The following is a 24,707-nucleotide window of genomic DNA, read 5'->3' on the forward strand; positions in this document are numbered from 1 at the left end:
ACAATCAATTACACCAATTATACTAACAGATGCCTAGTGCTATTTCTATAATAATATGATTCAAGTGATATTCTGCCAGTTGTGTGGGAGACATTTAGAAATGGAAGAAAAGAATAATCATACAGAAAATATTATCTCTGCTTAGCAAACTATGTCTGTGCTCTGATACTGAACAGGCTGGAAATCTAACTACGGTATATCCGTGACTGTTAAATTTTGGCCCATGGACAATTAATGATCTTTAGAGTTCACTGCAACTTCCCCCTGTGCACCACCAGTTAGCTCCCTCACACCTCAGCTCTTGGTATCAGTGGTGGGTTTCAAAAATTTTTCGAACTTACTCTGTGGGTGTGGCCTCCTTTGTGGGAGTGGCTTGCCGGCCATATGACCTGGTGGGAGTGGCTTGCCGGCCATGTGTTTTCCTTCTCTCTCTCTCTCCTTCTTTTTGTCTCTCTGTCCCTTTTTCCTTTTTTTCTTTCATCTCTCTCTCACTTTTTCTTTCTTTTGTTCTTTTTTTCTTCCTTTCTTTCTCTTTCTCTTTCTGTGTGAGTCTGTCTGTCTGTCTGTCTGTGTGTGTGTGAGTGGTGGGTTTCAAAAATTTTTGGAACCTCTTCTGTAGGTGTGGCCTGCTTTCCGGGTCCATTGGTGGAACCTCTTCTAACCAGTTTGGTAGATTTGACGAACCGGTTCTACCGAACTGGTGCGAACTGGTAGGAACCCACCTCTGCTTGGCATCCAGTATTCACTGCTAGCCAACTGGATCTGGGACTGAAAATTGTTTAATGAAAGCACACATGTGATAATACAAGTGACAAAGTAAGTACTAAAACTCAAGAGAATGGACAATAGTCAAAAAGTCTCAAGTGAGTTACTGACGGGGAGTCCATATGTGCAGTGCCAAGTGGAACTGTAATCTTGCAAATGAAAAAGAAACAAAAGGAAAACTGTGAATACAAATATGATTAATATCTAAAGATGATATTTCATTGGGCTCAGATGCCACTCATGCCTTATTGGTGTGTATATTTTGCTAGGCACGTTTGTCTGATAATGTCAGTGTCAGGTCTGCAGCCGGTTCCTTTTAGGATCTTTGACCTGCCACACACTCTATTGTTTTACTATGCTTTTTCATTAGTGGGGAATTGGGAGGGGGGATAGTAAGGAGTAGAATGTGTTGTTGTCAAAATAAAAAAATTCCTTTCTAGAAGCCCAAGGTCATCTTTTGTTCTCTACACCTCTGAGCCTGACTGGAACTGGATGGGAGGAACTGCCAGTGTGGCAGTGGAAGATTGGACCATGTGATGGACGGTTCACCGACAAAAGGATGCCCGACAAAAGCGCGTCTGACGAAACCGCAGCGACAAAACCGCAAGTTCTAAACCGCACCGACGAATGAGCACAGAAGCGCACCGACAACAACGCGTCGACAGAAGCGTGCTCTAAACCTAACCCTAAACCTAACCCTAAACTTAACCCTATCCCTAACCCTAACCCTAACCCTAACCCTGAACCTAACCCTAACCCTAACCCTAAACCTAACCCAACCCTAACCCTAACCCTAACCCTAACCCTAACCCTAACCCTTACCTTAACTTAAATCGCGCCTCGGGCGGCGCGCTATTGTGGGCATGCTGTTGTGGGCGTGTTGATGACGTCATGGTTTTCGTGCCACGGTTTTGTCGGTGTGCTTTTGTCGTGCGTGCTTTTGTCGGGTCACGGTGATGGACTTGTGGGTGTGGGGGAAAGATCATGAACTTTTAACTGGGTGGGAAACCCAGGAAGTTTTCAGATTCGGGTTTTCCACAGATGTGCCAACATGTCTCTCTTAATAAATTGGAAGTTTGAGGAATGCTCTGCCTTGGACTCTGATTTAATTTTAGATGATATTTGGAACGCTGACAGTCAGCTTTTGCAGCACTTTCAAATAAACGAATGCACTAGCAAGCCAATAGATTTTTTCTTTTGAAATATGCACAAAACAATTCATTCTGATCAGGAAGCAATAACTTATTGTCAAGGGCTGGTTAAAAAATAAACAACCTAAGGCATTATTCGGGCATTTGTTCTCTATAGCAAAAGCAAATAGAAAGTCATACCATACTGTAGGTGAAAAGCAACAATGACAAATACTGTGCTCAGAGAGAAAGTTGAACAAGCAATTGATAAGAGTTACTTGAATAACACTGTGCCATGTCATTCAAAATTCACAACAGAGATGTAAACTAATAAGAACCATCATTTATATGTGCTAGCAAACATGTATGCATTATTGTTGTTTGCTGACAATCAAAGATCAAAATAACTACTTTTTAATGCAACTCACAAAACCTCGGCACTTATTTTACAAGCATGAGCTGAGATGCGAATGGTTTGACCAACAAGATTTTGACTCATTCTCCACCCTTGGTGATTTTTTTTCTCCACTGTTTAGCAAAGAAATATGATACTGTAGTTAATACAAACATTGAAATGACACATGAGAATGCTGTAGCGGAACCTCAAGGAAAGCTTTCCAGATCTATATGAAACCAAAACATTCACCACTGTCTTTCAAATCGAATCTTTCACCTTCCAGCTTCTGACGGCAGTAAACTTGTTGACGGAGCTTAGAAGGAGACTCAGTTAGAATAATACAATAACAGAATAGCAGAGTTGGAAAGGACCATGGAGGTCTTCAAGTTCCTGCACAAGCTGGAGACCCTATGCCATTCCAGACAAGTGGCTATCCAACATCTTTTTAAAGACTTCCAGTGTTGGGGCATTCACAACTCCTGAAGGCAAGCTGTTCCATTGGCTAATTGTTCTCACTGTTAGGAAGTTACTCCTTAGTTCTAGGTTGTTTCTGTCCTTGATTAATTTCCATCCATTGTTTCTGGTCTTGCCTTCTGGTGCAAGACAAGACAAGACCCACCTCTTCTTTGTGGCAGCCCCTCAAACATTGGAACACTACTATCAGGTCCCATGGAAGAAATCTCTTCCAAATGTCTGGCTTTTATATTCTAAATATCCAAAACTACCCAATACAGCTTTCAAACATCTACTGCCATTCATTGTTTTCCCAAGTAACTCTATTTGAGTTTATAATAATGATAATAATAGTAAAAACTAACTGAAATAAAGATAGAAAAAAAGAAAGGAGTAAACAGTGCAAAGAATAAAAATTAGAAGAGATATAAATAATAGAAATAAAAAGAAAAGAAAGAAAATTAAGAGTATAGTAACAAAAAAGAAAAAGAAAATATATAACTAAATGACTCCTAAAATTCATCACAACAAATATAAACAATTGTAGTAACTTTTCTCATTTTTCTTAAATAACATGATTTCTTCTTCCCATATTCCATCTCTTACCCGAGAACTTGTCATTTTAAGGTTTATAACAACTGAAAAGTAGATAATAAGCAATTTCCAAATGTGATTAGAAAAGGGTTAGTATGGGGTCCTTGGTGCTCTCGGAGCTTGTCTACTTCGTTGTTTTCTTTCCTTTTTGGCAAATTGGTCATCAGCAGGCCCCTAGAGATAAACAAGATCTACAGGTGAAACTTGAAAAATTAGAATATCCTGCAAAAGTTTATTTATTTCAATAATGCAACTTAAAAGGTGAAACTAATATATGAGATAGACTCATGACATGCAAAGCAAGATAGTTCAAGCTGTGATTTGTCATTATTGTGATGATTATGTCTTACAGCTCATGAAAACCCCAAATCCACAATCTCAGAAAATTAGAATATTGTGAAAAGGTGCAATATTCTAGGCTCAAAGTGTCCCACTCTAATCAGCTAATTAAGCCATAACACCTGCAAAAGATTCCTGAGCCTTGAAATGGTCTCTCAGTCTGGTTCAGTAGGAATCACAATCATGGGAAAGACTGCTGATCTGACATTTGTGCAGAAAACCATCATTGACACCCTTCATAAGGAGGGGAAACCTCAAAAGGTAATTGCAAAAGAATTTGGATGTTCCCAAACTGCTGTATCAAAGCACATTAATAGAAAGTTGTGTGGAAGGGAAAAGTGTGGAAGAAAAAGGTGCACAAGCAGCAGGGATGACCGCAGCCTGGAGAGGATTGTCAGGAAAAGGCCATTCAAAAGTGTTGGGGACTTTCACAAGGAGTGGACGGAGGCTGGAGTCAGTGCATCAAGAGCCACCACACACAGACGGATTCTGGACATGGGCTTCAAATGTCATATTCCTCTTGTCAAGCTGCTCCTGAACAACAAACAACATCAGAAGTGTCTTACCTGGGCTAAAGAAAAAATACCTGGTCTGTTGCTCAGTGGTCCAAAGTCCTCTTTTCTGATGAGAGCAACTTTTGCATCTCATTTGGAAACCAAGGACCCAGAGCATGGAGGAAGAATGGAGAGGCACACACTGCAAGATGCTTGAAGTCCAGTGTGAAGTTTCCACAGTCTATGATTTGGGGAGCCATGTCATCTGCTGGTGTTGGTCCACTGTGCTTCATTAAATCCATGGTCAACGCAGCCGTCTACCAGGAGATTTTGGAGCACTTCATGCTTCCTTCCGCAGATAAGCTTTATGGGGATGCTGACTTCATTTTCCAGCAGGATTTGGCACCTGCCCACACTGACAAAAGCACCAAAACCTGGTTCAATAACGGTGGGATTACTGTGCTTGATTGGCCAGCAAATGCGCCTGACCTGAACCCCATAGAGAATCTATGGGGCATTGCCAAGAGAAAGATGAGAGACATGAGATCGAACAATGCAGAAAAGCTGAAGGCCGCTATTGAAGCATCCTGGTCTTCCATAACACCTCAGCAGTGCCACACGCTGATAGCTTCCATGCCATGCTGCATTGAGGTAGTAATTGCTGCAAAAGGCCCAAAACAAGTACTGAGTACATATGCATGCTTATACTTTTCAGAGGTCCAATATTGTTCTATGTACAATCCTTGTTTTATTGATTGCATGTAATATTCTAATTTTCTGAGATTGTGGATTTGGGGTTTTCATGAGCTGTAAGCCATAATCATCACAATTATGACAAATCACAGCTTGAACTATCTTGCTTTGCATGTCATGAGTCTATCTCATATATTAGTTTCACCTTTTAAGTTGCATTACTGAAATAAATGAACTTTTGCACGATATTCTAATTTTTTTAGTTTCACCTGTACATGGTATGCAAAAGAGACAATCAAAAAACCAAAAAGGAAACAAAATCAAAACACCTCTTCACCAACAATCTACTCCAAAATGAGCAAGAATTAAGACCAAGATTACCATTAGATCAAGAGTTTGAACAGTAAGCAACAGTCCAATTAAAAAAAAAACAGACAGAAGGCTGAGAATACAGTGGGACTAACTAATACAAATATTTATGATAATTGCAAGACTCCTGGTGAGATGTTGCCTGTGTTGGTTAAAAAAAACCCTTTGAAATCTCAGTACATGTAACATGTACATGTAAACAAACATATGCATCTATTTATATACAGAAACTATAATGATTAAACATAACAACAACTGTTTAAGATTCAACCATTTTCTTGCAAAAATTCACAAAGCTGTTCCACTATTTCTGGAATTTAAAAAATGTATTAGATAGGAGGGAATCTGGAATGTGAGCTGGCAAAGGGAGCAAAGAATTATTTGCTTTCTGAAGCAACTGTAAATCACTGCAATAATATTTACCACTTCACAAACTCACGTTGTCACTAGAGTCTCTAAGGAATTCACTATTAATTGAGAATAGACTTTCCATTTTAATGGCAACATTATAATGGTAACTAATTCATTTCTTATGTTGCTTACTTCAGCATAAAAACACATTATGGACATGTGCACGCATGCACGCACGCACACACACGTTTAAAATTATAGCAGAATTCCTATCCACAGGCTGGTACTCTAGGAATCCACATATTCTTGTTTTGTCTAAAGTTTGTTTGTTTGTTTGTTTGGCCACCCATCTCAAATTCACAACTCTGGGCAGCATTTTAAAAACAGCATAAAACATGAAATAACAAAATATATATGCAACTGCAACTGGGGTAAAAATATATTTCCCCTGAACCAACTGATACATTGATTAGCGCAATGATAATAGGAAAGAAAAAAGCCAACTCAGCGAAGTAACAGCGTTCAGCTTAGCTGGTTTATCTTCAGCATGATCATTCATACAGTAAGAAGCTCTCTGCTCTTTACAAATAAGGATGAAAGGCGCATATACTGTAAAGAGCGAGCAATGTTTTGGCAGCTCTGCTTTTTAATCCATTTGATTCCTGCTGCTGGGGAGTGGTCTTTTAACAGCTTAAATGGTCTTTGCTATATAAGTGCCATGAAACCTTACGGTGTACGATGAAGTGAGAAAAAAAGGAAATTAAATTTAAAAAGTGCTTTCGTGGAGTTTTGTTACTTTTGAAATAAAAGCTTTTCCGGCAATATGCTAATTTATATTGATTGATCCTATTGTCAATCCTAATCTGGCCTCTGTTACCACACTTCCTAGTCATGTCTAGTCACTTGACTCTCCCTTCTCCCACCTATAATAGCCTGCAAAGCCTAACCCATTTTATAACCTGCCCTGGCATAGTATTGGAGCCACGATAGTGCATGGTTAGAGTGAAATACTGTAGGCTACTTATGCTGTCTGCCAGCTGCCTGCAATTTGGCAGTTCGAATCTCACGAGGCTAAAGGTTGACTCAACCTTCCATTCTTTTCAGATCAGTAAAATGAGGACCCAGACTATTGGGGGCAATATGTCGACTCTGTAAACCTCTTAGAGAGGGCTTTAAAGCACTATGAAGCGGTTTATAAGTCAAAGTGCTATTGCTAGTGCTATTGGAATAAGGAGGCAAAGGAACCACTGAAATCTTGCTAAGAAAACTGAAGGGACTAATCTAGGCAATCATCACAAGACAACAAGGACTTGAATGCATCAGTCTAGTAAATCATAGGCAAGGAGGAGAAAAGAGACACTTTTTATTAACTGCCGACACTGTAAGAAAGTTTCGTACAGAGGACAATCACCTGGCTAACGTAGCTCCAATCCACTATGTAGCGAGGACATTTTTAAAAAAATGTTAGCCAGGCTACATCAAATGTTCGGGATGCTTCTGCTATGTTCTAACTAGAGAGCTTGAAAATATTATATGAAACGTTCCATAATTCAAGCCTATTTATTATATTATATATATTTGCTATATCAACAGATATATGATAAACGTATTGACATTCAGATACTTCTCAATCACCAATGGATGACCACTGCAAAACTCTGCATTGCACTGCACTTTCCAAACCATTTCCCAGGCTTACTTAACAAATAAATAATCTCCCTGTAGTTTTGCATTCACTCTTGATACCTTTCCTTTGGAACAATAAAAAAAATTCTTTCTCTCATCAAGCACAAAGGCAGTCCTCACACACACATTAAATACAATTGTTTTATAAGAACCCACATTCATATTTTATTCATATTTTAATGTTTCTTGAGTTACACTGGCTGTATCTGCAGCCTTATAAGGCTTGCCATTCCTTGGTGATTTCCTTTTCATTCCTTTTTAACAGACACTAATGCTTGTAGCGCTAATTCCAATTCTATTTTTGATTTATCACTATCATTACTATGCAAATCTTTAAAATACTCTTTCCAGCATTGGATCACTTTTGTTTCAATCCAAATTTAATCACTTTTAGTTCTGATTGTGTCCACTGCTGGAGTAGAAGGAAAGAGAGAAAAGGAAGACCGACAGCAAAGTGAGTAGACTCAGTTACAGTGGCCATGGATGCATCCTTAAAAAGGTAAAGGTTCCCCTCGCTCATTTGTGCTATTCATTCCCGACTCTAGGGGGTGGTGCTCATCTCCGTTTCAAAGCCAAAGAGCGAGCTGTCCGAAGATGTCTCCATGGTCATGTGGCAGGCATGACTAAATACCAAAGGCACCCAGGACCCTGTTACCTTCCCACCAAAGGTGGTTCCTATTTTGATACTTGCATTTTTACATGCTTTCAAAGTGCTAAGTTGGCAGAAGCTGGGACAAGTAACAGGAGCTCACTCCATTACGCGGTGCTAGGGATTCGAACTAAGAATGCATCCTTAGAAGATTGAAAGACCAGATTAAGAACAGATTGTCATGGTGAAAATCTATCCATGTGATTATAATGACTCAACAGCAAGGTGATGGCACATAGTCAGTCAATCAACCACCAACCAATCAACCACTTTGGTTTTTTTTTGCAGCAATCATTTTTTAATATGCCTTTGTTTTACATCCATAGTCTCTTTCATTTCATCATTGCACCAATCATTCTTTTTCTTACTTCCACCAGCAAAACTATCCACACTGAAATATAATTGTTTGCTCTCTGTTTCAAGAAGGCTTCTCACCCAGATTTAATTCATTCTGAGAGATTAATCTTAACTTCTTTTTTTTGCACTTTCTCTTGCTGCAAGTGTTCTATTTATATTTAGTCCCCCTCCCCTTCTTTCCATCTCATCTTTGGATGTTTCATCAACGCTCTAAATATTTCATCTGAAGCAATTAAATCAATTGTGGCTTTGATTAATTCTTCTTCCATATATATAGATGAATATGCCACATACTGAAAACAAACCCTTTTGTAAGCAATTGCCATTATAATTAATTCTTGAATGTCTGACTGGTCCAATCACTTTCATTGTTTTGTTTTACCATGATCCCCCTCTATTCATGACATCTGATACAATAGTAGCCCCTCCTTGGAGTACTTTCATTCAAACAATTACAGTGAGCCCTATGTCCTTACAACATGGCATCATTTTACCCTTCCGATATCATTGTCCTTTGTGTGACTGTTTAGCAACTTTGGCTGAAGTCCACCAATGTAGAAGCCAAGCTGAAGATCTGACACAAAGTCCTTCCCTTCTCTCATAGTGCAGATGTTCAGTGCTCTATCTATTGGCCATCTGGTGGGCAGCAAAATAAGAACTCAGGCTCTATCTTCCCTTAAACAGTGAGGTGTACTATTAGAGCCTATAGTCCTGGCCATCTGCTGTAGAGGAGTGGTGGAGAGAAGATGCTGAAGCACAATATTTTCCTCCTTGGGTGTTAGAAGGAGATTCTTCTCCTCCTCTTAGTGCAGTCAGTGAAGTTGGAAATTGTTGTGCACAAGTCCATCTGAGACTGGCTCTCCTCTGTCCATTTGGACTGCTCCTTTGGAAACTCCCATTGAGTGGTCCTCCTCACCTCTGAAATAAATTAAGCGGGAGGAGCACAGGGGGATCGTGCGCAGGCGTGCCACACCCATAATGCCATGTGCACGACCCCAGCGTGTATGCATGCATCACCAGCACTCCCCCCATTTTTGGTGTGCGTTTTTCACCCTCCCCAGGCTCCAGAGACTTTATAGGTGCCAGAGGAAACAGCCTCCCCCCCGCCGAGGCCCTCCAGAGGCTTCAGGAGCTTCACTGAAGCCTCTGGAGTGTGAAAAACAGGCCCTACAGGCAAAGCAGAAGTTCAGGAACGGACTCCCGGTTTTGTCATAGGGCCGGTTTTAGTCTCTGGAGCCTTCAGGGGCATGCACACTGGTAAGCTGACAGGGCAACGCCTTGCGTGCCCTGACAAATGGCTCCATGTGCCATCTGTGGCATGTGTGCCATAGGTTCGCCATCACGAGTCTATGGCCTGCTGCTTCTTTTAGCCGTGGCACGACAAAACCGCACTCGTCAAAATAGCGGTGATAAAACCGCGTTGCTAAAGCCGCAATGTCATCACCGCGACGTCATCACCGCCGCGACTACAGCGCGGCGACAGAAGGGCACTTTAAAACAGCGCGGCGGCAGAAAGCCGATTTAAATTAAGGTAAGGGTTAGGATTAGGTTTAGGGGTTTGCTTTAGGTTTAGGTTTAGGTTTAGGGTTAGGTTTAGGGTTAGGTTTAGGGTTAGGTTTAGGGTGCTGAGTGCTTCGGAAGGCGCGGATTTGCCCTCCGCGGTTATGTCATCGTGGTAGGGTCGCGTTTTTCCTTAGCGCTTCAGATGGCGCGGATTTGCCCTCCGCACTTATGTCGGCGCGGATAAGGGCTTCGCGGTTTTGTGGTGGAACCTCTTTTAGCAGTTTATGTGACAGCCCCATGTGCAGTCCTGGCAATATGTAAAACTCAGCATCTGTACTTGATTATGCTATTGCACAAAAGAAGGGGATTTCTAGCCCAAAGAAACTACAATCCAAAATATAATAGATGAAGAGCAACATTAATACCATAGGGGTGTGCTCTGTTTTCAAAACTTTGTTTCATGACTACAAGCTGCACTAATCATCCATTCTCTTGGCTATGCCTTAAGAGTATCTTTATTGTTATTATTGAAAAGTATATGCTTCTTTTCAGAACAGTTATAACAAAAAGTATTTCCAATCTGCTTCATAGGAAACATATTCTAGAGAATGGATATTGTAACCACACACAGAGACACACCATCTGTGGACATTATTGTCTGTTTCAGTCTGAAATTTATAAGCGCTTTCTTTCTCTAGTGCCCTCCAAATATCTTAATCTACAAGATCTGTCATCCCTGTTCAACATACCACTTTGCTATTTGTGGATGCTAAACACTGTAATCCAACTGTAATCTCTGGGGAAGCACCAGTTTGGCCTACAATGTTTTAAATATAACACATTTCAGGGTAGCACTGGTCTTACAACAAAAACAAGACAAAAATGTTTCCTTCATTCAACCTAAGGGCCTTTGGAGGCTGAAAAAAGGATAATAAGAGGAGGTCGTCTACATATACTGTACAGCTCATGTCTGAATACCTATGATTGAAGTCGGACATGAACTATGAGACAAGCCTCCATGTTGAATCACTGAAAAGTGAAGGGTCAATGACTTTCAGAATTCAGGTTCATTGTATCTTTTCTGCCTTCTCTAACCAGAGATGCCCTACTTGAACTTGGTCACTATTCTACAAGCCATTTAGCTTTAATATAACATTAGCCTAAGCAAATATATATCTTATACTTGTCTCTCAAGGAGATTGGTATGAGATATATATAAAATCTCATACACACACACACACACACACACACACACACACACACACACACACACGTTATATTTGTGCTGATAAATTATCAGCATAAATATAACAAATGTAACAAAAAGGCAACAGTAAAAATATTGGGTTTCTGTCTGGATGGTCTCTTGTGATGAGCCGAAGGACAGAGAATGGAAGTAGTGATCTTCCTCCCATATTTGGGCATACCGGGGGTTGTAAAATCTAAATAGATATATACATATATACATATATAGCAGGGAGAAAGGTATATATTTAAAGTCACAACCCCTGGTATGCCCAAATATGGGAGGAAGTTCACTGGAAGCAGCACTGGGCATACCAGGGGTTGTGACTTTGAACCTTTCTCCCTGGCTCAGCTGATAAGGAGAAGAACCTTGTGGCTTAATGGTTAACATTAAGATCAGAATTATGTACAGCCGAGTTATCTCCTGAAGATTGTAGATTAAGGAGAAGGTTGAATGCTCACTGGTCAAATTCCATCTCATTCATAAGATTTTAAAATACATTTACACAATATCATTTTCTGCTGGCAAACTTATATCTTTTTTCTTTTCACAGGACATCTGCTGAAGGAAGACAACAGCTGCACAGTGTGTTGAGGCTGATGATGCTTAGGCGTCATCTGTCTACAACAGATTGAATGTTGCACATTTTTGGTAGAAAGGCCACTAATGACAGCAGTGAGTAGGGTGATGTTCTTATGACATCACACAAATATGCCGGAACAGGGTTTGGGGAAGAATTTGTGAAAATAAGCTTTTATCTCTTTTTTATTGCTTTCTTTTTATTTTGCACCCTTATCATATCACTCCCATGTCTTTTTCATGTTGTTTTCCTCTCACAAGGCATGAAAAACATTGCCTGTTTATAAAGGATCTTCTACTGAATGTCAGTACCACAAATTCTGGAGAGTGCAGAAAAGAGTTTGGCGACAGATATAGGCTATCCACTCCTGATCTAAAAGCATCCACTCCAGTGGTGGGTTTCAAAAATTGTTCGAACCTACTCTGTGGGTGTGGCCTCCTTTGTGGGAGTGGCTTGCCACCCATGTGACCGGATGGGAGTGGCTTGCCACCCATGTGACCGGATATGAAGATGCTGACGACACTTGTCAGAACCACCTTAAATTATCTCACACACAGCACTGGCATGCATATGAATATGATGTAAACTTGTTTTTTAAAAGGCATCTTTGGTTTGCGTTAAAACAACTTCAACACACGCAATGTTCTGATTGCACCACAAACCCAGTAGTCATCCTTACCTTTCACAGAAGCACTGAGTTTTATAAATATGAGCATGATAGTCTAGAATAATCATATTGAAGGACCAGTGGTGGGTTTTAAAAAATTTTGGAACCTCTTCTGTAGGTGTGGTCTGCTTTCCGGGTCCACTGGTGGAACCTCTTCTAACTGGTTCGGTAGATTTGACGAACCGGTTCTACTGAATAGGTGCGAACTGGTAGGAACCCACCTCTGCTGAGGCTGGTCTATAATAGGGTTGCAGCCACGGAGAAGTTGTGCCCAGAGGCCTCGGCCTTCTTTGTTTTGCAGAATTGTGGGGCCATAAGCATTCCTCTCCCTCTGTTGAGAGGGCTATTCAATTCTGAGTCTATTCCTCAGAGAAAGCATTGGTACAAGTTTTTTTTTTAATCCTTCCTATGTAAGGGGCGTGCATAAGCGCACAACTAATACATGCTTGACAAAATAAATAAAAATAAAATCCTTATTTTATATATGATTTATATTGTTATTGTTTCCTGATTGCTTATTGACTATCATATCCCTGACCCTATGACTATCATTAAGTGTTGTACCTTATGATTCTTGGCAAATATATCTTGTTTTTGTATGTACACTGAGAGCATATGCATCAAAGACAAATTCCTTGCTGTCCGATCACACTTGGTCAATAAAGAATTCTATTCTATTCTATGTTGCCCAGCTAGGTTAAAGCAGCATCCGGGCTTATCTCTTCCTGAAATGAAACACTTCCACAAAGGGCTCAGCGAGGTTATTTGCTTTAAAACGAACTGATTTATACATCTGGAATCTATTCCTCTCGACCAAAAAGGTGGCCCTACTACTACGCGAATGAGTAACGAGGCGTGGCGCAGCCCGATTCCGCCGGGAGTGATGAATTCCTTCCACAGGCGGCAATTTTGGGGCGGGGCGGGGTTCTTCACTCGGGAGATGTTTAAAAAAAAAAAAGGAAATCTCTTTCTAGCCCGGGCTGGGACAAGGAAAGGGCGTCGATCTTCCCCAGAGGCTCCAAAGTGTGAAATCGTCCCCTCCCCTCCCGCGCTGAGACAATGCCTGGGCACGTGCCTCGGCTCCTTTTCCCCGGGCGCGCCTCCCTCCGCTCGCGGAGAAAGAAACCCGCTGTCCACCCGCTGCATGTTCACCCCTATTTGCATGGCTGCCCCCACCTCCCGACGGCCATTTGTTAGCCCAAGCAAGGGACGGGGGCGGGGGGCGGTGGGGGGAGGCCGCCGCGCAGGAAAGCAAGCGGCAGGGGGAGGAGGAGGGGAGGGGGAGGAGGAGTCTGGAGCCGCCTTCGAGTCGCGGACTCGGCTTCTCGCCCCTCCTTTCGCTACTGTTCGCTCGGCGCTTAGAAGCGGCTGGGCCTGCGGTTCCCGTGGCTGGCAAGGCGGCGATCGGCAATCCACCGCCCGGAGTGGGAAGGATCCCAGAGAGGGAGCCGTCAACCTTTGCAGCGCTGCGCCTCGCTTGCCTCTCCTGGCCTGGGCTCTTCCTCGATGGCCGCGGGCTGCAGGGACGGCCCGGGGCAGGAAAAGTACCGGCTGGTGGTGGTGGGAGGCGGCGGAGTAGGCAAGTCTGCGCTCACCATCCAGTTCATCCAGGTGAGAGGCCCGGAATGGGGCGTCGGCGGCGTCGGTGTCAGTTTCCTCCTCTGCCTTGCGATCTGCTCCGGTAAGGGGGTGGGGGGCGCACTAGAACGGCCAAGCGCCTGGAGCCCCTTCCTCTCCCTCCGTCCTGGCCTCGCTGCTGGTGGGGTGGGCGCCTCCTCGAGAGGTGCCCTCGCCCCGTAAGGAGAGAGGCCAGCGCGCGCGCTCCAGGGAGAGAGGCTTTCGAGGCCTCTCTAAGGGAGAGACCCTTCCCTGCTTGGAAGCGGCGGGAGAAACCTGGAGCTTAACCTCGGGAGTCCTCTTGTCTGGAGGCTGAGAGGGGGGTGGTGGGAGGGGGTGTGTTAGGCGCCCGTCTTCCTCGGCGCCCTTTTGCTCTGGGCATCCGATCTTCGCTGCGGGTTTCCCGACGGGAACTCCGGGGCTGGGTTGAGCTGAGCGCCTTGGAAGCCCAGAGTTTGCCTTCGTCGCTGTTGTGCAGCCGAGAGCTGGAGCTTTTCTGAAACGCAGCAGCCGCGTTTCCTTAGTCGCAAGGTCCGCGGCGGCCGGCGCTCGCTGGAGTTGCAGGCTGGTTGCGATGAAAGCGGGTTCAACAGGTTCCCTCCGTCGCTCTCTGGAACCCAGCAGCGCCCAGCCGCCTTCGTTGTCTTTATCGTCCATTCCAGTTGCTTTTTATCCCGCTTCGATCCGTTCCGATCCTCCGTTGGCAATCATGGCTGACCAAACACCGTGCAAAATACTTCCACGGCGCTACCCTATGTTTATAAACTCCATAAAGCTAAAGCTCTTTTCCGGTTAAATTTCTTTGATCGGAAACACTGCGCGGAGGCTTTTCACGAGCGCTGTCATCGGTTTAACCAATGCGCCGTCTAAACTTGTCTCCCTTTTTTTTTTGGTTACCGCTGCCCTTCGTGGCGACTTTATTGTGGGGAAGGGAGCGTAGTCCCTCGCCCGCTTCCCGACAAGCTTTTGGGAAACTTCAATCTTGGGTCTTGGAGCAGATCAAAACGGTTAACAACTGAGCAGCTTGAATAGGAAACGCAAATCTGGCTGAAGACCTTCTAATCTAAAGGGAAGGCGGCTGCAGTCTGTAACAGCTGTTAGTCTCTTATTTAGGAGCCCTTTTGGATACCTCTTGCTTTATTCTGTGGTCAGTTTAAAGCAGTGTTTTCCAACCTTGGCAACTTGAAGAGGACTGGACTTCAACTCCCAGAATTCCCCAGACAGCATTTGCTGGCTGGCGAATTCTGGGAGTTGAAGTCCAGATCTCTTCAAGTTGCCAAGGTTGGGAAACATTGCTTTAAAGACTTGTTCCAGGGGAAGCCAGTTATCCTGTTCTGGAGATGGGGGAGATATTTGATGAACAATTTATTTTTAAAAGTTTTGCATTGGCCTTAGATAGCGTATCCTAAAGCCTGACAACTATTTGCTGCATTTTAAGATGCTACGCTTATACATTCTTTCCAACCGAATTCACTGCTGCTACTTGCCTTGCCCAGAATTTGCCTTGCCCAGAATCGAGTTGTAACTGTATCTGGTGCCTCTTGTTCTGCCTCTCTACTGATGTCTTTTGGATGCCAGACTAATAAAGCCAAAAAGGAAAGCCCAAGCTGCACCATAAAAGTATCCATTTACATTTCAGTCCTGGTTTGAATTAAAGGGCTGTTTATGGCTATCCACACCGTACTGTTGGATTTGTTTATCTCACTGAACATTTGCTGTCTTCCATTGTTGTCATGTGGCAGCAAAGGTCCGAATAGCTTGGCATCTCTGAAATGCTGGGATTAGAATTATTATAATCCTATTTTGTTAATCTTATCAGTGGATCTTTGCTGATGGATGGAGATAATTAGTTTATCCCTGCATGGCTGAAGCTTTAGTTCACATTCAGGCAGGCTGTGTATAGAGGGTGCTGTCTGGATGCTGACTATGGCTAGATAGTTTTAATGTGCAGAAGGATCCTCTTGATAATCTTTTGTAACACAGATTGATTGATGTGGCATTGTAATGCTGCAACTGTACAAGCTTTTGTGAGCTTAGGATCTGGCCTGCTAAGCAGGCTTTCATCTCATGAAGCCCCAAAGGCAGAAATACATAGAAGGGTAGTGGTGTTTCATTTGTCCTGGTTCTGTACAGGGATCAGCAAGTAGCAATGGCAAGAGATTAGCAACAGATTTAAACCAGGGTGAGCCCCTGTATGTTTATTCTGTACATGGTTTCCTCTAAGAGCTTTTGAAGCTCTTAGAGCTGAAAGATTGCTGTAAGGTTTGAAAGCCAAAAAGAACATTTTGCTGTATTTGCTGTTATATATGACACATAGTTGGTTTTAATGCACATTTCCTCACCCAGTGAGAAGATTGGAGGTGCAATCGGTCCCAAATTTGCAAGTGTATTCATTTGCTCGCTATGACAACTGTCCATCCTGTTCCTCCATTATTGCTCTTAGATGGGACCTTGATGGGAGCTACAAACCCATCAAGATAATCATTTCTTTCTCTCTCTCTCTCTCTCTGCTGAGAACCTACCTGAAGAGCCTCATGTGGCTTCTCATCTTTTGTGCCAGCAGCTCAAACCACCTGCCTTCTTCCATGCTGTCCGCTGCTTTTTTACTAATCTACCATAGCAAGTTCTTCTGATTTTCTGGGAGGGGGGGGAATTGGCTTCCTTCCATGGAAGTTTAGAAATACAGGAAACTATTATAGGAAAAAGAGGCAACCCGAAGTCCTGGAATAAATATGTTTCAATTAATTTCAGATAAAAGTGGAGGTGTGCCATGTCTTCTGTCACTGAACTTGCTTGGGGGTGGTGTATTTTTAGGATGTATTGTTAAGCCTGCAAAATAAAAAAAATTACGATAATTTATGGGAGTGGCTTCTGGAGAAAAACCAAGATGATACCTCTGATACTTAGCATTTTTTGTGATACGGTACTTCTTTGTCTGGTTTGGTTGCTTTTTTTATGTTTGGTCGTGGAAGACCTCAGCTGTGTTTGAAGCAGAATTTTGGAATCAAGTTGTGTCATTTACTATCTGAGAAACGGATCACAAAACTATTATTTAGTTAAGTTTCTTTGGCTCAGCATCATTGAAATAAAATAAAATACCTAGGGAACTACATACCTCCTCTCCCTTCCCCTCCTCTCCTCTCCTCTCCTTTCTACTCTACTCCCCCTCCCTATTACTGGAAACAAGATATACCTTGGATGCAGTTTTATCTTTTGTTCCATTGAAATGTCTAACCTGCTATCAGCATTTATCAAGGTACATGTGACTTCAGATAGTTGTTAATAACTGAATAGGTTATGTTTGCCAAATTAATAATTGACTTTTAATCACCTAAGAAGATGTATTTTACTAAGTTAACTTTACCCAGTCAGGACTATGTTGAACAATTTTCCTTCTGGATAAAATTGTTTGTTTTTCTTTCAATATGACATCTGAATGTTAAACAAAATTGTTCTTATTGGCCTTCAGTATATCTCTTCTCAGCTGTGCAGACTTTGCAGAAATTTCTTTTAGGCAAACATCACTGGTTTCAAATTTGCTTTGTCTTACTTTAGAAAGCTAATGCTGTTGACAACATTTGCTGTCTAGACTTGAGCTTAGTTTTCTCCATTGATTTTACCGTTGACATAATTTTAGCAACACATAATTGAAATGGAAGGAGTCATCCATGTGCCGTATCTCTTGGCATGCAGCAGATTGGTTGCTGCTTTCACTGGCAAGCAAGTAGAGATAATACAGCCCAGGCATTTCTATTGAAGAGCTTCAGTGTCAATTATATATTGAACCCCATGAGCAGATTTGAGACTGGATACTGTTATGAAGATGTGTGGCACACTGCAGTTGTGCCCCAATTTTGTAAAATCTGACTGTAGTGTGGAGTGGCTCATGAAGTCTCAGTCTCCAGTAATGCCTATATATAATAGACTATGCAGCACTTTGTATACAGAGAGAAAAAGGAATAACATGGTTTTGGAAGGGACCTTGGAGGTCTTCTAGTCCAACCCCCTGCTCAGGTCAGGAAGCCCTATACTATTTCAGACAAATGGTTGTTCAATCTCTTCTTTAAAACTTGCAGTGTTGGAGCATTGACAACTTCTGGAGACAGGTTTTTCCATGGATTACCGTAATTGTTCTAACTGTCAAGAAATGTCTTCTCAGTTCTAGATTGCTTCTTTCCTTGATTAGTTTCAAGAAACTTAAATGCATACCATCTGCAACTTCTTAAACCAAAGATGGGTTTCCCAGAAATTGCAGAGCAGATATAGGGAGGGAGTTGCATTATTAGGGAGGAGAACAGAAATGGTTTAATGAGTTGCAGGCAGAGGCCAGGTTGGTGCCCTCGGTTGGTGCCACCGAGCCAAGGTGGCGCAGTGGTTAAATGCAGCACTGCAGGCTACTGCTAGATCAGCAGGTCAGCGGTTCAAATCTCACCGGCTCAGGGTTGACTCAGCCTTCCATCCTTCCGAGGTGGGTAAAATGAGGACCCAGATTGTTGGGGGCAATATGCTGACTCTCTGTAAACCGCTTAGAGAGGCCTGAAAGGCCTATGAAGCGGTATATAAGTCTACTGCTATTGCTATTCTACTACTGCTATATTTTCTGTTTTGGTATTGAATCCAAAGTCTGCCTGTATTCATGTCAGAAAGACATACAAAGGTAATCACAGCCCTAATATATAACTAAAGTAAATGTTTTGAATATATTTATACAGTTTCTATGATATCTTGGTTAAACGTCTTTCTTGCTACATTTAATTTAATTGCTCAGTAGTGTTGATAAAAAGCAATCCAGATCTTTTAGATGGAGACTAAATAAAATGCTGTTACAAATCAGCAATGCTGGAGAATTGTAAAAAGAAAATAATATATGGTAATATATGTAAAGGCACTAAGAATGGCTTAGGATACAAGTAAAGCTTTTATTAGAAGTTATATAATATACAATATAACAATAAATCCAAGAAGAATTCCTCAAGAATATTAATATTTCCTAGAAGATTAAGCTATTACAATACCAGTTATCTAGGTATGTTAATAGTAGGAGAAATGGAAATAAAAATGAACTATGCAAAGCAAACAGAGTTTGCAAGTCGACCAGGATATTGGTTGGCATATAAATGACAAAAAGAAAAAGGAAAGAAAATGATATTGAAATTGCAAGAGGGAGATACCGTATTAATAGATAATATGACCATGCAGAATGCATTTTATCAATATTATTCTAATTTGTATAAAGAAGTGACATCTCTTTAGATAAAATAGATGAATATTTATTTACTGTTATTATCTGAATAGGCGTATAACAATAAGTTTCTGAAACTATAAAAAAGATTAAATCAGGAAAGGTACCTGGATTAGGCTCACTATCAGATATTTATTACAAATGTCTTAAGGATGAACTTTTACATTCTCTACAAGACACAATGAATGCAATCTTACAGAGAGTAAAATTGCCAGACACTTGAAAAGAGACTAATATAGCATTAAATGCCTGAAGAGGGTCAAGATTGGAATTTAACAAAAAGCTGTACAGACTGATATCACTATTGAATAATGATTGTAAGTTGTTCATAATGATTCTAGCTGATATATTGAAAACAATTGTGCAAGATTTCATGAGGATCAGTGTTGTTATTTTTTTTAACCTAAAAGACAGTTAAAGAACAGTGTTAGAAATGTGCTGGACATTTTTGGAATATTTGGGAGCAACATAATAAAAAAACAATCCACACTGATCTTGGATGTAGAAAAGGCCTTTGACAATTTGAACTGGGCTTCTTTTTTTGGTTCGAGGTATTGGAAGGTAATGATTTTTGGTGTACTTCCAACTATTCTTGGTGGACTTGTAAAAAAAACTGGAACGAGTTGTATTCAGATACAAATGCTAATACAGAGCACTTTAAAAATTAATATGCAATTGGAACTGAAGGCTTTACATTTTGTACCGAGAGATGAACAGTTGTAAAAAAATAGTCATGGAACTTTGCTGCATGACAATTGCAGTGAGGTTATGGGAGGATTTGGTATTATCCACAGTGGAGGAATGGATGGTGAAGATGATGGAACTTGTGGAAATGGCCAAGCTGACTTAGTTGACTAAGCAAAAGATGTTTTAACTACATCAATTGCTGACTGAAAAACTCTCAGGGACTTTTTACGTGAAGCAGGGGGAAAAAATAAACGTATGATTTATGGTTTGGATGATTAAATAGGATAAACTATAGAAAAAAAAACAGAGTAATACTACAAGAGCAAAAGGTAAATTTATTATTGTATTTATAATTGCTGTGAAGAAAATGGGAAGCTATGTCTTTGTATTTTTTATTTTATTTTTTGCTTCTGGGTCTTTTCCTTTTTTCCCCTCTTGCTTTACATTAATTTCTGTTCTTTTTTATTTTCTTTCATAAAAGTTTTAATGAAATTATATTAAAAAAGAAATTTAATTGCTCAGTAGCAATTAAAAATACGGGAAAATGTGTGATAACTTAGCCAGGCCTGAACAGTAGCTACATGACAGTAGCAGAGAATTCTAGATCAAAGTTAGTGTGTTAATAGGCTTCTTAATTATGCCAACTATTTCCACAATCCATTCATTGTCTCCGCACAAAACCCTTCATAATTGACATAGAAACACAGTAAAACATTCATTTAATTTTAGCAATAAAATGAGGTCTTTTAAAGGCTAAATAAAGTTATTGCTATTATATAAACCAGCCCCCAGTTCTATTCTGAAGTACTGGGGGGTGGGAAGGAGAATTGCTATCATCTTTTCGGCAGAGAAAGAATGAACTGATTGTGCAGAGTTCTTAGGAGTGTCTAAAATTAAGTAGTATTAGATCTATGTTACAGTCTATTGAACAGTGCAAGGACTGTTTGCCATATCTCTGTTACTCAATGCAGAGATAGATGAAGTGTTTTCAGTCTATGAATTCTTGCACTATTTCAAACTTAAACCACTGCCTTGTTTTTCTTTATTATGCTGCTGTACTCATAATACTGCTCTCCTTTGTCTTCAACTTATACTGGCTATCCTGAATCAAAGTCCCCCTGTGATGGAATAGATCTAGGTGTGGTTGTTGTTAGCTTGATTAAGCCACAGTTGCAGGGAGGCATAGTTAAAGGACTGTTTCAGAATGACAAACAGTGGTGTTTACACTCGGATCAGTATTAATCAGGAGCAAGGCCATTCTCCAAGTATGCACACAAACATAGTCTCCAGTCACAATGGGAAGAGCCATATAACACTCAGATATGATATGTTAACTTGCTTGGATTGTTGTCCTTTTTAAAAAAAAACATCATTTCAATGATTTAATCTCATTAGGAATTGTAAACAAAATATTGACTAATGAGGAAATACAATTTTTCCCCTGGATGTAATTAATCCTTATTTGTTTCCACTTGCCAAAAAAAAAACATCAATAAATGGTCACGTATGCCCCAGTTTGGCAATATGAACAAGAAATGCTACATTAAACATGGGTAAGATAAGGTTAGTTATTTCAGCTAAAAGATGAGGATGGGGACAAAAGCAGTTTACATGCTGAACTCATTGAAGAAACTGATCTTAGCCAATTGCTTGGAAAAGTGAGCTGAATCAATTGCTGTTGCCTGAAATAAGGTAGAAATGGGCTTCTTTGTGATTTACTATATAACATGAGCAGCTGCTGTCACGGAGCTTTCCCCAGCTGTCACATGCCAGCCTTTCACAGTATAACTCTGCATTATCTTTCAGTTTAACCCTCTTAACATTTGTGCTTCTCTGCTTAGAAGAACTGAGAGCAGTGGAATCACTGCATCTATGTACTACTAAAACTCCCTGTATTTGTCTGTCTGTAACCTTCAGTTAGCCAAAATGGTGCGTCAGTTTGAACTTTTGTACCTCAAGCAGCTAACTTAAATAATGTGTACAAAATCCAAGACCCATTATATTAGTGGAATAGAAATGTCAAGAATCTTCAGACCAGTTGTGTTAGCAAAGTTGTGGCTGCTGCAGTGCTGCCACACTGCCACAGTCAGATGCAGTCATGTAATTGTGATTTCCAATGGTTCCTGCCAGCTTCCCACAAGCAAAGTAAATGGGAAAGCTGGCAAAAAATTGGCAATTGCTTCTGCTCCCAATGGTTTTTTTTTTTGACCTCCTGGCAAAGTAATAGCAGTACCATTCAGAACAAAAAATAATGTTAATTGTGGTTACATCACACTGCACTACCTTTTTCTCAAAGAATGACCCAAGAAGTCATACGTTGCCTAGTATTTTTTAAAACTATTAACAGCAACTTACTTTCTATTTATTTTACCCACAAAATTGGAGAGCAGCATCATGTTTTCCCCATAATCACATACAGTATATTACTATATGTTTCTCCTTTTTAATAACTGCTAAATTCAAAGATAACTGATTCAACTTCATAAACACTTCAGCTTATTCTAGTGGGGCTATATATGGTTATGTGATTGCAGTAAACTTGCCTTTGCCAGCATCAAGTTCATTCTCAGAATATGGAAGGGAAAGATCTTTCTTTATGGATGCAGGATAACATAATTCAGAGTAAGCCACTATTCATTTTACTTTTGGAGAGTTGATAACTTATGTCGATCAACGTGGTTGGATGGTTCATGATATAAATAAAGTGATGTGCAAAACATGGGGTAAAAGAAGTTAAAGGATGTTGTGCATCTTAACATATTTTCCTTTTTTGCCTATTATGGTCCATTATATTTTGGATTGCGCATTAGACCAATGTGCCTACTAAGATCCTTCAAATAAAACAACATATTTCAAGTGCAGCCAGAATCCCAAAATTATTTAATACAGCCCTTTATCCAAAAATTACATAATACAGGTCTCTACCAATAAAACAATTGATAACTGTATATGTGCATCTGATTGGGTTAAATTGTAGGGATAACACAGAAGTATTTCTATTTCTTTTACTTAATTCATTCTGTTTATATTTTGATTTTTTACTTTATCTGAATTCTGAACATTAACTTGCTGAACACATTAACTTAAATAGTACCAAATTTCCGAATATAGAGTAGATTTTAGTGACATTGCAGAATATGCCAATTTTTTAAATTTTAAAACCCTTAGTAAAATTACTTTTCCAAGCAGGAAAAAATAATGCAATTCTTCTTATAGAACCTTCATTCTTGTTGCAGACATATTCCTGATTTCTTAACAGCTTCTGACAGTTGCATCTGTGCTTGCTTTTCTCCATTAAAATAGGAATTTAAAAGAATAAAACATTACCCAATGCATATGTAATAGTGGTGGGGAGGGAGTAGAACTGGCATCTCTATATCATACTGAAATTGTAAAACTCTTTAAGTGGATAATATATCAAGAAAGAAGCCACTTGAAGCTGATAAATATTTTTATTGTCAATATTTCGATAAGGCTATTGCAAGTACATTAGCAACTGCAACAAATATAGAAATAATGCACAAGTGGAGATGCACTTTGATATCTGGGCGTTCTAACAGGTTTACAAATAGATATGAGGAAACAATTTTATTTTGGGGCGAATTGATAGCTGTTTGAATTGATAACTGATAATAGATTAGATTTGAAAATGCTTAGTTCTCTATAATTTAAAGCCAGGAGATTGTTTTTCACTGGGCTGGTATGTAAGCTGTTTTTGAGGTTTTTACACTTTTCTTTATGGATGTGTTTGGTAGAGTAGAGTAAAGGAAGTGGTAAACAAAGTAAGACCTGACTTTACAAAAAAAAGAAAAAAAGAAAAAAAAGAACCACGTACAACCTAAAGTAGAATGTGAATGTATGATATATGCTCTTAAAATAACACTGTGTCAAATGGCTTAATAAATAAGATTGTACTGGCATTTTAAATTTTCTATGGCTATGGTTAAGATTCAAGGGAGCTAAAGCTGAACAATCTAGTTGACACTAAGCTGAACTTGGATAGTTGAATGAAATGTGTTTTAAATGCAATGGCTTAGGTACATGTCTATGGTGCATCGTAGAAGTTAAAAATAAATAACTTTCTTTTTGGGCAAAACCGATAAGACTGTTTATAAATGACCTTGGCCTCTGTCCAGATGCCAGTATCTTATCTCACCTGTAGTTTTATCCACTTTTGTGTAAGTTTAACTTGGTATTGATATTACGAAGCATGTTCACTCAAAGTGAAACAGTGCTTATTCTGTCCATATGATATTGCTCATGATTAAATGTAAACTGTTCTAAATCTATAATTAAAACTTAGTTGTACAACAAATAATAGTTTTCTATCTCTGTATACATGTAAGAATACAAAAAAAGATTATTACTTTTAGTCCTGGTGCCTTGAACTTTCCATAAATAAAAGCTGATAATAACAGTTTGATCTGGGAAGCAACTTAACTGGTAAATCATATTCCTACAATGTAATAATCTGCATATCTAATTGCTGTTCATTTCTAGTGAGTTTATCTAAAAGTACATAAAATTAGAAGAAAGGGATGGCAGAAGATGAAATGATTAAACAGTGTCATCGTAATTGAGCCAACTCCAGAAGACAGTGGAAGAAGGGCACATGTCAAAGCCTTGCATTAACCCATTGTTCAATTTGGGGGAAAAAGTGACCCCATGATATCTTCTCTTAGAACTGAGTTAGGATGATAGGGTTCTATGGAGGCTACAGAACACTGAGATGATAATTTTCTAATTTAAAAAGTGTTTGTATCTCACATGTTCAAATATATTTTCTCTCTCCCTCCCTCCACTCTCTCTCAGTCTCCCTCCTCCCTTTCCCCCTCCCTCCTTTTCTCTTCCCCTCCCTACACACAGCACATATACAGATTCAACTACC

The 24,707-nt window shown here is 40.2% G+C and overlaps 1 protein-coding gene across 1 annotated transcript in view; it reads left to right on the forward strand.

Annotated features, from left to right (window-relative positions):
- Positions 1-13,581: 13,581 nt before the first annotated feature.
- The window catches only part of RRAS2 (RAS related 2), a 41,974-nt gene continuing 30,848 nt past the window's right edge, over positions 13,582-24,707 (forward strand). The window contains exon 1 of the mRNA XM_014067005.2: positions 13,582-13,884. Coding sequence (XP_013922480.1) covers positions 13,780-13,884 — 105 coding nt within the window. The 5' untranslated portion in view covers positions 13,582-13,779. The remainder of the gene's footprint in view (positions 13,885-24,707) is intronic.

The sequence above is a fragment of the Thamnophis sirtalis genome, unplaced genomic scaffold, assembly GCF_051295495.1.
Source record: "Thamnophis sirtalis isolate CommonGarterSnake01/CBP01778 unplaced genomic scaffold, rThaSir2_p1.2 scaffold_1, whole genome shotgun sequence".
Lineage (NCBI taxonomy): Eukaryota > Metazoa > Chordata > Lepidosauria > Squamata > Natricidae > Thamnophis > Thamnophis sirtalis.